Source organism: Stegodyphus dumicola, chromosome 3 (assembly GCF_044657685.1).
Source record: "Stegodyphus dumicola isolate Sdum_Otavi_A_Nest chromosome 3, ASM4465768v1".
Taxonomy (NCBI): domain Eukaryota; kingdom Metazoa; phylum Arthropoda; class Arachnida; order Araneae; family Eresidae; genus Stegodyphus; species Stegodyphus dumicola.
In genome coordinates, this window is record NC_140770.1 from 69,772,887 (window position 1) to 69,789,174 (window position 16,288).

Here is a 16,288-nt window from a genome sequence, read left to right on the forward strand (position 1 = left end):
TTTGTTCCCTGATTAATTATTCAGTACATGAAATAGTGTAATACATTTTTGTTTGCATCACATACAAATTATTTAGTTTATTTAAATGCTTTCCAAAACTGACAGGATTTTGCAAACATATTGACCATATTTTTCGACCTATAGATGCAATACTTCTTCTCTTCAGAAGTAAAATTTAGAATTAAGAAATAAGAAAATAAGAGAGAATTATGAATAGAAAATAAATACATATGCTGGCTAGCAGAAGAAGGATGCCTTCATAAAGTACTTTTTAAGAGAAACTGGCTCAGATTCACATTACATCTACGGAAAACTACTAAAACTCCCATATAGCCAGCCTGAACTACCACTGTTCAGTGGCTATCACTCCACCACTAGTGGATTCCAATGACTGTTCGGATTTTTCACACAAATCATCATTTACGATGATTGTTGTATTATTACCATTGGTACAAAATTTACTCATTATGATAATTTAATTTTAGCTTTTAAATTATAATCATAAATTACTTGTAATAAATTGAGGGATTAAAAAATACACACTCCTTAATATTTTTACCATTTACAATATTTAATCATAAATATTTCTAACACTGGTACAAAACTTGCCCATTATAATTGAATTTGATTTCCTTCACTTTGAAATATTTTTTTATTTTCTTTTAATAACAGAATCTAAGAAACTAAAGTAACATATACTAGTTTGAAATGCATTTATTAACCTTTTGTAAATTTCATTATTCATAAACATAAAAATTAACCTTTTGTAAATTTAAAATATTAGCTAAGTACTAATATAATAAAATATAAATATGAACTAACTACTTAAAATATTAATGTTTAATACATTATATTTTGTAATTAAAAATACTAACATTTTGTAAATTTCATTACTCATAACATAATAATTGTCATAAATTCATTTACAGTAGTGTTTCAAGAATTTATCATAGCAGTACTAGAAATATTGAAAATCAGAGAAAGACTGTTTATTCTGATTAAGAGCTTATTTTTTAGGATTGTTATTTAGTCTAGATCGGGTTTTGTTGACAATCCGCCATTTTTTTCCGATCTTCAAAACCGGGTCTACCTTGGCGACCAAAGTTTGTTGCCAAATACAAAAATCGCCAAAAGGACCAATACTAAAGCTGTTCCAAAAGGGAAATAATAATTAAAAAAAATAGGATAAATTAATGTACCTTCATTTCTTGGAAAACAAGGAAGGGCATTTACAGGCAATAGAAAAACTGAAATTTTAACATAAATAAAAATGGTTGAAAATGGAAGTTTTAGCTACTCATGATTAAGTTTCTGGTAATCATTAAAAAGATTTAGAAATACAAACACTGAATTATAAATGATTTTTACTGCAAAAATTTAAAATGAAAATTTAATACACAATGAAACAATGTGACATACAATGATGAAGCAGTCCACCACAGAATATTTAGTACAGTATGACAAAATGTTTTATATTATGTAAGCTATGAATGTCTTTATTATGTAAGTTTCCATTTAATGAGGGGAGTTTAAGCTTTTAACATTACATAAGGACATCTAAATGTCCTGCTGCTTTTCGAACGATACGTTACTAACATAAAAATTGCTTTTACTGCCTTTCATATTTTTCAAGGTGCACATTGTAAACGATACTTATGATTTGCATTCGAAGAACCGGCCTATTCAAATGACAGATGAAGAAATGTAACTGAAAAAACCCAAAACAATATTTCTGAAACCAGTTCGCTCAATTTTCAGTATTTTGTACTATATGGCAATTCTCTTTAATTCATACCTCCTGATGCAAATCATGACCGGCAGACTAACGGTACGACCTTGTACTTCCTTTTAATTAGCTTTTTAAAACATTTTATAATATCAAAACTATCTTCTTATAATCTTATATTTAACACATGAAATCAGAATGAAACTGCTTATGGGATAAAAGTAAACAATTTTAAACGATTAATCAGAATACATAACAATACCCAGCAAATTTAAGGTAACACAGCATGTTAATAAATAGAAGATATGATTTAAATAACTAACCGCCAGTTAAAACCAGCCGATACACAGTTTTTTCCTTTTTCTCGGGATCTAAAGTCATTATCATATAATTTGCAACTCCAAAAACATAAACATTAAATAGCCAATATTACGCACGACGAAAAACGTGCTCAATTACTCTCAGATTCGTTTCTTTGCTCGTTATTTGCAGGAAATCTTCACGAGGGAAAAAGGGAAAATAGACGAGGAGTTACAAATAGAGCTGGAGCAAACCGCATGTATTCGTTACCGAGTAACGGGTACATCGGTTGACTCGAAGTACCGATTCGGTACTCACAAATTCATTTCGTTACTCGCATCTGTTCGGTTACTCGCATCTGTCGTACGATGCGGTTTATTCGAGTACGAATGATGCGGTTGCTATACGAATACGAATGATGCGGTTTCTATGCGAATACGAATGATGCGGTTGCTGTTCGAATACGAATGATACGGTTGCGTCACAATGCGCTCATATTTTTCATAGATAATTTTGAATTTTTTTGGGCATCGGGCAAACTCTTGTTTACATTATGTGTTTTAGTTGAAATAATATTTAGTTGTTGATATTTAAGAAGATGAGCAATTTTGATAGCGTGAAGCGTTATTTTGTATTTGCTTTTACTATTGCTATTTATGTTTGTAATTTGAAAAATTTAGATGATTATTTATTTATTTTTTTCTTCAGCGTGCCATAGTGAGATTTTATTGATTTGGAATATTTATATACTGCACTTAGGTATTGTTTATATAAGAATATGTAGGTTAATATAGGTTCGTTACTTCCTTGTATCAAATAAAATGGTAGTAAGTATTGTAATCGAGAAAACTTTTGGGTATCATATTTTAACGGAAATATCCATTTTTGACGATTACGGAATCCATGTGAATTATTTCTTGGGGTGACGTCTGTACGTACGAACACAATGAAGGACTCTATTTTTTTTTTTTTTCAAAAAAACTGATTTTTAAATGTAATCTCCTATACTCTAAGCTGAAACTTATGACTAATGATTATGACTCTAAGTTGATACTTGAAAGGGATTTTTTTCGTGATGTGTAAGTACGTATGTATGCATTTTGCATAACTCAAAAACGATTAGTTATAGAACGTTGAAATTTTGTATATGAGTCCGTTATAACATCTAGATGTGTACCTTCCTTTTTATTGCAATTGGTAATACTACCAAACGTAACTATGTAAATATATATCAAATAAATTATAATTAAATGTAAAGTACATATATATATGTCCTTATAATTAAATGTAAAGTACACACACACACATATATATGTATAAAATAAAAGCCAAGTAAGGCGAAAATAAAAGCTTTGGCTTTTATTTTATTTAATTATCACTAAATAAGTTACTTGACTTTTATTTTCGCAATCATTGGTTTTAGTCAGGACTTAATTTTTAAAATTAGAAGTGAGCTGGAGCTCTATGGAAGGCCATCAGGAAAGATGAATAAATAAATAAATAAATAAAAATAAAAAATAGACAGAATAACTATTACAATAATAAAATAATTAGCAACTAGAATATTAAATGATTATTATTATAATTCAATAAAAATTTAAAGACAAATGAAAATTTAATTAATTCTTAAATTAATGATGAATAACTAAGTAATGAAAATAAAATACCAGACATCGTCTTGTTTGGGGGCTGTAGCTGAAATTGCAATTTAAGAACTAAGCCGAGCATTAGCTAAATTTAGGCTTTTGATGAGCAAATAATGTACTGTTTACCAGAGTATAGATTGACATTTGGTTATGTAGCCCATTCTTCTAAAACGACGCTTCGTCGCTGCCTTCCACAACCAATTCTCTTTTTTTTCGGTTTCGTTTTATTCGGTTACGGTAAAGCACACTAGGGCTATTGCCCTACGGGAAGGGAGGCCTTCGTGGAGGATTTTTTAAACAGAACAGACTCATATGCAAGTTACACACGGGGAAAACCACGAAAACGCACGTGCCGGGAATTGAACTCCGGACCGAACTATTAGTGTTCAGCGACTTTACCGCTCGAGCTCTGGTGGTATCTTTTTTCTTTTCATTTGCTGTTTGAAAAACAAGTGTTCACTTTACGATAAAGCAAGCACCTGTTTACTTCAATTAAAATGGGTTAGACGATATGACTCTTCCTACTTTAATCTCACTTAGCTTTTGATTTCTAATATTGATTCAATGTTTTCTGTAGATAAAGTATTTTGATTAGAATAATGGATTTAAAACATGTTCAAAAGGTGTGTATCTGAATATAAATAGGTTTTTATTACATAGGGCCCATTTTATTAAATTCGCATAGTTCTAAAGCAATTGAACCACAGTATCGCTGTTTTGAAAGAATTTTTTGTAAAAATGTGAGAAATGTATAATGAACATTAATATACAAGCTTTATTAAAAGTAGTCAACCTTTTTAAACGTGACCGTCTATGCTTTTAGAGGATTTTTGGAGCTCTGTGCATTTGCTCTGGCATCTTAAAATAGTGTTGCTCAATATCAACGTATGTTTATGTTCTAAAAAATACAGGTCTCTTTCTGAAAGCGACCTCTTAGAAGTCGTCAATAAATGATTCAGTATAGTTATTTTCGAATAGACCATAGAATAAATTTATTTTAACGTCAATTTAAAAATGGCTGTTGTACTAAGGGTTAAGAGCAATAAGACTCTAATTTTTCTTTTGCAATTAGCTGTCATGCCAGCTGAATTGTTTTCTGCATAATCTTTATTGTGTATAATTGAAATATTTACCTATGCATTCAACAAATGTACAACAAATGTAAGACAAATCATTAAAAAAATTTAAATTTGGAACATTAATAATAATTTTTCTGTTATACATAAAATATTATAAATGAATGATGAATTTATATCATATTATATACAAATCAAAATTAAAACTCCTATTCCTTTATAATAAATTGAAGAAAAGCTATAAAGTGAATGAATTTTTAAAAACAAAACGAAAATTAAAAAAAAAAGTTGTGATATACCTAGAATCTAAAAATGACAAGTGCTGAATTTTACGACTCATGTGTGTATTTAATTATGGCAAAGCACACTAGGGCTATTTGCCTAAGGGGGATGCCTTCGTGGGGTACTTTCTAAGGGAAACTGGCTCGTATACACGTTACACATGGGGAAAACACCCATGTAGCCAGCCCCTTCGCGGGATTCGAAACTCGGACCTAACTACCAGTGTTCAGCGACTTTACCGCTCGGCCGCTGGTGGGCCCTTTTACGACTCATATAATAATAAATGCATATTCATATTGTAACAGAAATTTTGGTAGAAGTCTAGCATATGTATAGTTATTTGTGATCTTTTAAAACTGTCGTAACATGATGCATATTTATCATTATCGTGAACTAAAACAGTATGCTTTACATCCTTACAAATATACGTGATAGATTTTAATATTTATTTCTGCTTATACTTACGTTTCCCAAAGACACGAAAGCAAGACAAGCAGATTTTTGTTGTATTAAGCAGACTTAAGTTCTCTTAGTTAGCTAGTGTAACATAATTTCGGATTCTATGAGCCTTCCAGAATTATTAGCAAAATAGTGGAAATGTCTTTACAAAGTGATTTTATAAGCAAACAGCAGATGTAGACTGAGCAGTGATCAACTGATATATTTCTTAAATGATTTGGTTTAGTTGATTATGACAAAACACACTGGGGCTATGTGCCTAAGAGGAAAAACGCCTTCGTAGAGCACTTTCTTAGGAAAGCTGGCTCGTATGGTACGTGGTAAGCTGGCTTGTAAGCAGGTACGGGAAAAAACTACGGTATATATTTGGTATATTTAATTATGGCAAAGCACACTAGGGCTATCTGCCTAAAGGGATGGATGCCTTTCGTGGAGGACTTTCTAAGGGAAACTGGCTCGTATACACGTTACACATGGGGAAAACCACGAAAACGCCCATGCAGCCAGCCCGTTCGCGGGATTCGAACCTCAGACCGAACTACCAGTGTTCGGCGTCTTTACCGCTCGGCCGCTGGTGGGCCCCCGGAAAAAACTACGAAACGCCTATGAAGCCAGCCCATTCGCCTGAGATCGAACTCAAGTCGGAACTACCAGTGTTCAGCGATTTTACCGCTCGACTGCTGGTGGGCCATTTCTTAAATGAATAAAGGTATACTCATAGCATTATGAAATAACACCAATTGAAATATTTAGTGCTTCACTATTGTCTTTAATAAAGTAACATAAAAATTTCCTTACCTTTTATAGATTTCTAAATTTCTTTTAAGTTCTTTTTTAATTCGTACTTAACCTATACATGTGCGAATGTTTTTATCGATCATATTGTTAAGTATAAAAAGCAAATTGACATTTATAATGTAGCATTCCTTGTCTCAACAAATAACTGTCTCAACAAGAAGTTTTTGGAAAGGGGATGAATCGGGCAAAATTCACCCTTTCGTCATTAGCGGTTCTAATGAAGGGAATGGGGGGGAGCAGCAAACGAAATAACGAATAGCGGACAAATAAGGAAAGCTAATCTTTAAGGCGGTCTCCCAGTTTCTGTATTTGTATTTGGGAAAGTTTTATGGTTATTATGAAAAAGTGAAAATTTGATATGGATTCCGCATGACTTCCTTCTACGACTATTTAAATTATGCTTATTTCTGCTGCACTTCATTTAAACTTATTTCTTTGAATTATTCTAACTCAATTAAGCGATACCCGAAGGCAAGTTACAAATGGCATCAAACATTGCAAATTTTGAAACTAAATTTCCCGGTCAATCTTTGTCCTACGGGACTCAAACTTCTTGTATTTTTATTTTTTCATAACGAGTATAAAACTTTGCCAAATATAAATATAGAAACCAGAAGACGACATTAAAAGTTAGATTTCATAATTTTTCCAAAATTAATTCTTTTTTAAATTTGACATTGACAAAATATGAATATTTTCGTCATTTAAAATACTTCTGTATTTTTGTTGCACCGTATTTAAACTTGCTTCCTCGAGTTATTGACATTAAATTACATTAATTCCATTATCTATTGGAAAATAATTATAGCAAATCATCTATTTACGACATCTCTAAGAGGTCACCTTTTAAGAGATCTCTATTTTTGGGAACATAAACAAACATTGGTAGTGAACATCAACTTTTTAAGACCACCACATGTAAAATCCTCTAAAAGCATGAATGGTTGCATTTAAAGAGGGCCCATTACTTTTAACAAGGAATTGACATTAATCTTAATTATACATGTTTTTGATGTGTGTGCCAAAATAGTGATACCATACTTCTGTTGCTTTAGAAATGTGTGAAATTAAAAAAAAATGGATACTATAATTCATTTTTTTAATAATTAAAATAATAATATTTTGAATATATAACAAAAATGTTATTATATTCAGATACTCACCTTTTGAACACGTCTGAAATTCATTATTTTGCTCAACATAATTTGTCTGCATAAAATATTAAATATTATTAAAAAATCAAAAGCTAAGTCGAAGTAGAAACAGTCATCTCTTCTAAACCATTTTAATTGAAGTAAACAGACGTTCGCCTTATCGTAAAGTAAACACCTATTTTTCAAACATCGGATAAACGGGAAAGAGAGAATTGGGGGGGGAAGGCAGCGAACGAAATAACACTTTTTCGAGCTGGGTATGAAATGAGAAAGGACGAAACGATACTAAGCCAATAAGACAAGATCTGGTATTTTACTTTATTATTTAATTAGTCATAATAAATTTAAAAATTATTTTTATTTTTATTTGTTTTTACATTTTTATTAAATTTTACTTATAAGTATTTTATATTTCAGTTCCTAATTATTATGTTACTTTAATTATTCATTATTTTAATCACTATTTTTTATTATTTTAATTATTAAGTTTTTTAATAAGTAATTTTTTATTATTTTAATTACTAATTAATGTTATTATTGTAATATTTATTTCCTTTATTTTTTATTTTATTTTTTCCTATTTTCCTGACGGCCTTCCGTAGGCGCTTCTGACTTTAGAAACTAAGCCCTGACAGCAATAGAAAATTTAATAATGAATCATATCCAGTTCACCAAAAAATAATAGCCAAAATAAAGTGAATTATTTCTACCCAAAAATGCGACGCGAAACTCCCTATCGCAGCACTACTCAGTTCCCGCGAGGTAGAATAGCTCACGTAATGCGATGCTACGTTTCAAGGCCCTTTTTAGGGCCGTAGACCGATAAAATAAGCTCAGGATACGGATACCGATCGATTTTACCGAAAGTAACGAGTAACGATACGATAGTAACGAGTACTGGTTCACCGAGTAACGAATACATACGGGTACACAATTTCTCGTTACTTCTACAGCACTAGTTACAAAAGATTTCTGCGTTGTAGAAACTAGGAACTTTCGCGCCAAATTATTTGGCGCCAACTATCAACCACGAAGCATAATGAGCCACGGAGTATAATAGACTATCAATCACGGAGTATAATTGACTATCAACCACAGAGTATTTATACTCCGTGCTATCAACTAAGCGGAAGGGAAACCTCAAAGGGGATAGACGTCGTGCCAGGTCTTGTGCCTGCCACCGATCAGTCGGATAACGATCTCACTCACAGTCTGGCTTATCTCTCTACCATCTCTACGATGCATGCTCAGTTGACATCGCCACTTGCCATATAATTGCCGATGCTTATCTGCCATTATTGTCATTGCTGGTTTGATATTTCGTCTTTTACTAATCCGATTTTGATTGTACTGTCTATCTAGTTACCCTCAAGCTCAAACTGTTAGGATGCCTGTTAGACATCCGCCTGCCCATCTGTCTGCCGGAACGCCTTCATGCGGGTTTGGTTCCAGGAAGCAAGAATTTTTTACTAACCAGGGCGCTGAATTTTATGGCTCCCATGCGATCGCTATGGAAACCAGCCTAACTATGGAGCGACTGGGGGCATTGAATATTACCTTATTCAAATCATGGAATTGGAGAAAAATGGTGTGGTGGTGGTGTATTTAATTATGGCAAAGCACACTAGGGCTATCTGCCTAAGGGGAGGGATGCCTTCTTGGAGGACTTTCTAAGGGAAAATGGCTCGTATACACGTTACACATGGCGAAAACTACGAAAACACCCATGCAGCCAGCCCGTTCGCGGGATTCGAACCTCGGACCGAACTACCAGTGTTCAGCGACTTTACCGCTCGGCCGCTGGTGGGCCAATTCGAGAAAATTAAAGAGCTAAATGGCTCTTTCCCAGAAGTTGAGGAGAAATGTCATTCTTTCCCCTATGCTCTTTAGATATGATTAATGTTCTTAACAAACAAAACAACAAATTTAATCAGGATAAAATTGAGCAAAACCATAATTTAAAATGCATTTATGATGTAACTAATCACCCTTGCCTTTTCGACAATGACAGGGGTCGTAGCCCTACACAGCTACGAGATGATTCTTCAACAAATAGTGATGAGGAACTCACCTTAGACAAAGCTATTAGCTCAGATGAAGACGTCTCCAAACGCAGAGGTGATCAAACTATTAGAAAAAGATTTCCCGGCCAAAAAAATCAAATTAAGTCAACCTACGCATGTTATTACTCCCACAACATACAAAACTCATCAAGAAAATTGGAAAATTACTACTCCTAACCTCACAGATAAAAACACCAACAGTGATGAATCTACTACAGAAAGTACCACTGTTCAAGAGGACAATCCGATCATGAATATATCAGCCCCAAATGAAACTATCGAAACCAATACTTACAACAGCATAGGAAATAATACTAATCAGAAGCCACAACAAAATAAATTACCTCCGATCCTTCTAAAAGAGAACAAGTATTCATACGAAAAAATTAAGAAAATCTTTGATCAGCAAAAATTCCAATTTATTGGCAACAGTATTCTGGATGGCATTAAAGTAACAACATCAGATCCTGACACTTACAGATCGATGGTCAAAATACTAAAAGACTTTAGGGTGGAACATCATTCGTATATTCTCCCCCAAGATAAGAAATTAAAAGTAGTTATAAAGGGACTTCTCAGAAGTACCGAAATTGACGATCTGGAACACCTTAATTACAAAATAGAAGACATTAAACAAATGTCAAGACGCAGAAATGGAGAAGTGTCAAAGCTTACCCTTTTCCTCATTACCCTACCTAAAACTGAAGATTCTAAATCCATTTATCAGGAAAGATATTTATGCGGATTAAAAATAAAAGCTGAAGAATACAAAGGGAGGCAAGGCCCCTTACAGTGTTTCAAATGCCAAGGGTTTAACCACACACAATTTGGCAGTAATTATCAATCCAGGTGTGTCAGGTGTTCCGGCACACATGAGTCACGAGATTGCACGGATAAAAATAGTAAGGAAAAACCGCTTGTCTGGGCCAGAATCATACTTCAAGTTTTAAGGATTGTATAAAGTTCCCAAAACCAGAGGAAGACAAGCCCAAAACATACCAAAGCAGAATCATCGAAGAAAAATCGTATGCTCAATCTCTTGCATCAGGCACTTTCAATGAAACATTAAACCAAGCTAACGGTCTTCTCAGATTTAGCCGAACTTGTCTCGATAATTAAAAATGTTGGATTCGTCCAGATCACCCAACAAATAAAGCAGTTAAACACAGTGCCTCCGCCTCTGTGGCTTAGTCTATCACAACATTAAACGAAGCTAAAAAGGTCTTCTCAGATTTAGCCGAACTTGTCTCGATAATTAAAAATGCTGGATTCGTCCAGATCATCCAAAAAATAAAGCAGTTAAACACCACCAACCAGGAAAAACCCTCAGAACAATACTAATAATGGGTCATAATCTCATATCACAAAAGCACCCATACAGGTTATGATATGGAATGCACAAGGCATTCAAAACAAATTTCAAGAACTTCAAAATTTTCTTACCAACTTTAGCATCGACGTCGCTTTAATCACTGAGACGCATGCAAATCCCTGCAACCGGATCAACATTCCAAATTATAGAAGCTATCGTTGCGATAGACGGAGAGGCAGAGGTACTGCCATACTTGTTAAAAACTGCTATCAGTCATGCCTAATTAATGATAATAGAAGCAATAATCAAGAACATGTCACGGTTTCTACTACTTCCGGCCTATGGAATCACATATTTTACCACCATGTACAACCCACCTCACAACCCTCTTAATGAACAGATCTTAAATGATATTCTCTCTTCAGACAAGCCTGCCATTCTCGCGGGAGATTTAAATGCTAAGCATACTGACTAGGCTGCAAAAGCACTAACAGTAATGGTACGACTCTCCATAATTTCATCAATAATCATCCTTACTATCTCTACATACTTGACCTATACTTACCTGCCTGAAAATATCAGAAGAGGTGATATCTTGGATCTATTAATTAACTGCTTTATACCTATTTATCTTGATGCTAAAATAGACCTCACTTCCGACCACAGCCCAGTAATTGCTACCCTTGGCACCAACAAAATTTCTGATTCTAAATTCATCAATAGTACAAATTAGACCAAATTTCACGATTTTCTCACGCAGAACGCTCCGGACATTAAAAATCTGAAAACTACTTATGATATCGAAGTTGCAATTGACGCGCTTACTTATAAAATTAAATGTGCTTACAACAATGCCCCCAAAAGACTTCCAGCTGATCAAAATCCTGACATTCTCCCCCTTTCTATAAGAAATCAAATGAAAGAACGTAACAAGCTTCGGAAAAGATGGCACCTATGTGGGATACTAGAATTAAGAGCGAACTAAATAAAATGAGTAAAATTATCAAGAAGAATATCCAAAATTTCAGAGCGGAAAGATGGAACGAGAAAATCCATAAATTCAATGAACCAGGAAATGATTTCCTTTGCTAAAAGGCTTAGAAGTATCCCCTCTTGCAACAAGCCCATCAAACAAGATAATAAAATTGCTATCACAGATAAGGAAAAAACCACTCTCATAGCAGACCATCTAGAAAAACAATTCTTCCCTAACGACACTCCAAATGACCCTGAATTTTCGTATGATATTAGATACTGTATCCAAGACTACCTCAAAGGACCTTCTGCAAGACTAAATACTGATTTCCCAAACCCTCATGAAGTTATTGATATCATTAAACGTCTTAAAAATAGAAAAGCACCTGGATATGATGAAATAAATAACATCACTATTAAACATCTTCCATTCAGTACTATCACTAAGTATACCAGCATCATCAACTCCTGTCTAGAAGAGTCATATTTACCAAGTTACTGGAAAACTGCAAAGATTATACTGATTCCTAAACCAGGTAAAGATCTGACGACCCCTGAGGGCTATCGCCCAATAAGCCTACTGCCCGGACTTGGCAAGATCTTTGAGAGAATCATTCTTAACAGGATGAAGGACTACATCAATTGACTTCCTCCTGAGCAATTTGGATTTAAAAAAAACCTGTCTACTACCAGACAACTTGTCCGACTTACCGAATTTATCGGTGCTGCTCTTCACAATAATCAGAAAGTCGCCTTACTCTTGCTAGACGTGGCGACTCTTTCGACCGTGTCTGGCATGAGGGGCTCGTTTTCAACTTAATTTCAAACAACTTCTCCACAGAAATGACACAACTGATCTACTCATTCATCAAAAATAGCAATTTTTACTTATCTTTTGACAAAGAAAAATCAGATAAAAGAATAATAAGAGCCAGCGTTGAGCAGGGGTCCATTTTACGACCGATCCTGTACCTATTCTACGTTTCCGATTTTCCTAACATCAACAAAGGTGTCAATAATTTTCTCGGATGCTATGCTGACGGTACGGCTATTGCTGTTAAGTCTCTTAACCCAAATATAGCTGTCAACAAAATTCAGGAAATCATACCTCACATAGAGCACTGGTGTGTCAAATGGAGAATCTCTATCAATGCGGAAGAATCCCAGCTACTCATAATCAGCAGAAATAGAAAATCAAGACAACCATTCATCTCAAATTTGAAGATATTCAATACTGAATTTCCAATAGTTAATAAAGAGAAATATCTTGATGTCACTATCAATCATAGATTAACCTGGACTGATCATATAAACATCTGTCGCAATAGAGCCTATGGTAACTTCAAACAGCTTGTAAGGATCTTAAGTTTTACTAACGTTTATTTTTATTTTAAATCTTTACTATCACTTCTTATTTTCTACTTCCGGCCAGAATTAAAAACGTTAACTTATTTATGCAAAATTTGTCTGGCGAACGCCAAGTACTTAAGTTGTGGCTTTTTGCCAAGCGAGAGAGGAAGGAGTTAGTCGAAGCAGGCCGCTTACCTTAGAAGTTTTACTCGGTTGCTGGTTGCCTTCCAGGCCAGAGGTTTAATCCTCTTGATAATTTTAAACGTATTGTAGTGTTAACAGTTCTCTGTACTACATACGGCTTCCTGTTAATATAAGGCCAATCTTCCACGTTTATTATTCCAAAGTTAAGTTAGAGTTTAGTTAAATATTTCTATATTCTTACGTTCAGACCACAAGTAGTTGGTCTCTGTATTCCGAAGAACGGAAATTATTGTAAAGAGTGAAAAATAAAGGGTTTTGTGTACCCTTCCTGTGTATCTTGTCTACTTCCCACATTTATTGAACATAGCTTTAGTAAGCTCCCTGTTCCGAGTCAGGTCTGTGCATGTTCCCAAAGAAAGTAAGACGGAACATTGAACCTGATAAGCTCATGCCTCTCATAGGCAAATATTCCAATCTCGACTTAAAAAAGGAAACTTCGTATTTATACTGCTATTATTAGGCCAATTCTTTGTTATGCATCCCCTTCTTGGGCCACTATCAAAGACAAAGACATCAAAAAGCTGAAAATCATCCAATATAAATACCTGCGTCTCATCACAAATGCACATTTTTATATCTCTAATGCTACTCTGCACAGGGACCTCAAAATCGACTTTATCAAAGAATACTCCGACAAAAGCAACGAGAAATTCTTTCAAAAAGCCCTGAAATGCACCTACATGACTAATTTCCAAGTTTTTAGCTACATCATTCTGCAAGAAGACAGAGATCTAAGACCCTGGCCGGCCCACCTCTGTGGTACACTTTTTCCGACCTACTGTATATAATGTATTATAAAATTTTGCCTTTATGTATTATATTATTCATCATGATTTATCTTCTTTATATAATATGTATGTGTTCTTTATATATTATGTATTTAATCCAGAATTATTAATTAACCCAGATCTTTTCATATTTTTATTGTACTGCATTTATGTTATTTTGTATATATCTTTGCATTTATGTTTTTATGTATTCTCACCTTATTTTATAGGAATTATTCACCATGAAATTATTTTGCTTTCAATCAGCCCGTTTCCATAGCTAAATTGTCTGGTTTTCCAATTCAGCGACACATGGTAGCCTTCTCTTTCACCTAGACCTCAGTGCCTCTAATCTCACCGGTCAACGACTTTCAACTTTCCGGTGCCGCCTAATTATAAGAAGCCGGTAAAATCTCATCTACTAGAGACAGACCGGCAATATCGGCAAGAACTGGACTAAGCGGAGAGGGCAGAATCACCCACTGCTTGGCGCGTTTTTAAGAATTGCACATACTCGGTATCCATGTGCACATCAACCTATTTTTACTTAAAAAGTCAAAGAAAATTGACAAACATCCAATTCTTCTTACATTCTTTAGTTTTGTTAGTTTTTACCCCGCGGTGTTGCTGTGAAGTATAGTTTCGAATAACATCGTTTGATTTGGTGTTAGATACTATTATTCTGTAATTGTGTAGCATTTATTACTCACAAAAATGAGTAAGGCACAACCTCCTGAGCTCAAGAGGTATGTTTAAATGTAATATTTTATAATAAAGTGCAAAATAATGTTCGTTTGATCTATGGGTGCCATTTTGAAAAATGCTGCTTTTATGTTGAAATAATGTATGCGAATATATACGAAAAGTAAGATATATATATATATATTTATATATATATATATTATATTATACTCTCAACTAATTCATATTTGGTGGATTTTATCCGTCGTTCTATTTTGTCGAAGTACAACGTTTTTATTTATTAACATGAGTTTACTTATTTAAGGTATGAATGAGAGCATTATTCTATTCTATTAAATAAGCTAATTTTATTTCCCTAGTGAAGTGGCTATTTTTCACAACAGATTACAATATCAGTTGCCAAGAGCCAGTTATGCAAACACTGCTAATTTGTAACCAAAAACGTTCTAGTAAATGCACTATTTTTATTTGGCTTTATCGCGCCTTTTCTTTTTTTTTCTTTCTTTTTTGAGTGGAAAAGAAAATTAATATGCATATCCCCCTTCCCCTTTCCATATCGTAATTTGTTGCGTTAGTAAATTTGGTCTAGTAATGCTTTTATTAAATGGATATTTCTGGTCTATCTTGAGTAGAATTGCTGTTCAACATGCATGCTCATGTATAAAAACTCCGATTACCGGCACTTGACGCCATTTATGGACATTGTGCCAAATTCTCCGAGGATATTTATGGACATTTATGGACATTGTGCCAAATTCTCCGAGGATATTTTTTGATGCCAAGGAATGATGTCAAAAGGCGTCTCCCCAAAATTTCTTTTGCATTCGATTGCAGACGATTTTAATTTCGTTCCTTAGTCCAATATAGGAAAAAGAGGTCTGCTGAGGGAAAATCTCTGAAAGGCGGTGATACATTAAAACACATATGAAATCCGATCCAAAAAAGATTGCCCTGTGTTTTCTCATAAATGCTCATTATCCTGCTTTTAATGCTAATTTAGCTAGATAACATAACCGAATTAGCAATTATTTAGCAAACAAATATAAACACATCTTAATCTTGCTTTTCCCCATAGATTTTCTGCTTCTCTCAAGCTTCCTTACTTCGGTTAGCACACGGAGTATAATTATAATCAGTGGGTTAGCATTAAAATGTCGCCCAAGTCCTTAAAGGAGCCAAATTGGCGCCATAAATGCTGTTCTCCAAAGAATATCTATCTATTAAATGTTCGTTTCATTTTGTAGAATATTATTTTGCCATTTCAGCTTAAAACGTTATTTTTTAAATTTGCTATTTAATCTTTTCAAATTAATTTAGTACAAAGAGAGAGCTAAGAAAATATGTATTCAAAAGGATAATATTATTTATTATTTTATTTCAAATCTTTTCTTCTATTATTTAAAAAAGTAAAAAAAATATAGTGGCCGATCATTATTGTGAGACATTGTATGAGAATTATTATGAATATTGCTGT

The 16,288-nt window shown here is 33.8% G+C and overlaps 1 protein-coding gene across 2 annotated transcripts in view; it reads right to left on the minus strand.

The window, feature by feature from the left end:
- Ttd14 (TRPL translocation defect 14) overlaps positions 1–2,228 on the minus strand; it is a 115,159-nt gene extending 112,931 nt beyond the window's left edge. The window contains exon 1 of one of the 2 annotated variants that reach the window (XM_035370446.2): positions 2,050–2,228. In XM_035370446.2, coding sequence (XP_035226337.1) covers positions 2,050–2,113 — 64 coding nt within the window. In that variant the 5' untranslated portion in view covers positions 2,114–2,228. The remainder of the gene's footprint in view (positions 1–2,049) is intronic. The other variant, XM_035370447.2, reaches the window with a different exon arrangement.
- Between the last annotated feature and the right edge of the window lie 14,060 nt (positions 2,229–16,288).